The 351-nt window shown below is 58.7% G+C and overlaps 1 protein-coding gene across 1 annotated transcript in view; it reads left to right on the plus strand.

Annotated features, from left to right (window-relative positions):
• The window catches only part of EMH_0033880 (ubiquitin-activating enzyme e1, putative), a gene marked incomplete at both ends in the record, with an annotated part of 7,107 nt that overhangs the window by 3,129 nt on the left and 3,627 nt on the right, over window positions 1-351 (plus strand). The window contains 1 exon segment of the mRNA XM_013494800.1: window positions 1-349. Coding sequence (XP_013350254.1) covers window positions 1-349 — 349 coding nt within the window.

Below are 351 nucleotides of genomic sequence, written 5' to 3' on the forward strand. Positions count from 1 at the left end.
ATGCCTTGGGAAGGGCAGCAGCAACTCCTAGGCATGGAGCTGCAGCGCCGGCTAAGTCACCTGCGACTACTTCTGGTGGGGGCCGGCGCTATCGGCTGCGAAGTGTTGAAAAACTTTGCGCTTATGGGCGTCTCTACGGATTGCCGTAGCTCCAACAGGGACAACGGCTGCCGCAGTAACGGCACAACGAGATGCAGCCAATTCAGGAGCAGCAAAGAGCGGTGCATCCGCCTTGTACGACTGCTTACGACGTGTTTGAACGCAATGCGCTGCAGCATGTCAAGGCACGCTGGTGGTCGAGCCCTGGGAGCAGCAGCAGATGCAGCAGCAAAGGAAGTGTGCGGGGATGAT

Source organism: Eimeria mitis, genomic scaffold (genome assembly GCF_000499745.2).
Source record: "Eimeria mitis Houghton genomic scaffold, Emh_scaff1292, whole genome shotgun sequence".
In the NCBI taxonomy this organism is placed as follows: Eukaryota; Apicomplexa; class Conoidasida; order Eucoccidiorida; family Eimeriidae; genus Eimeria; species Eimeria mitis.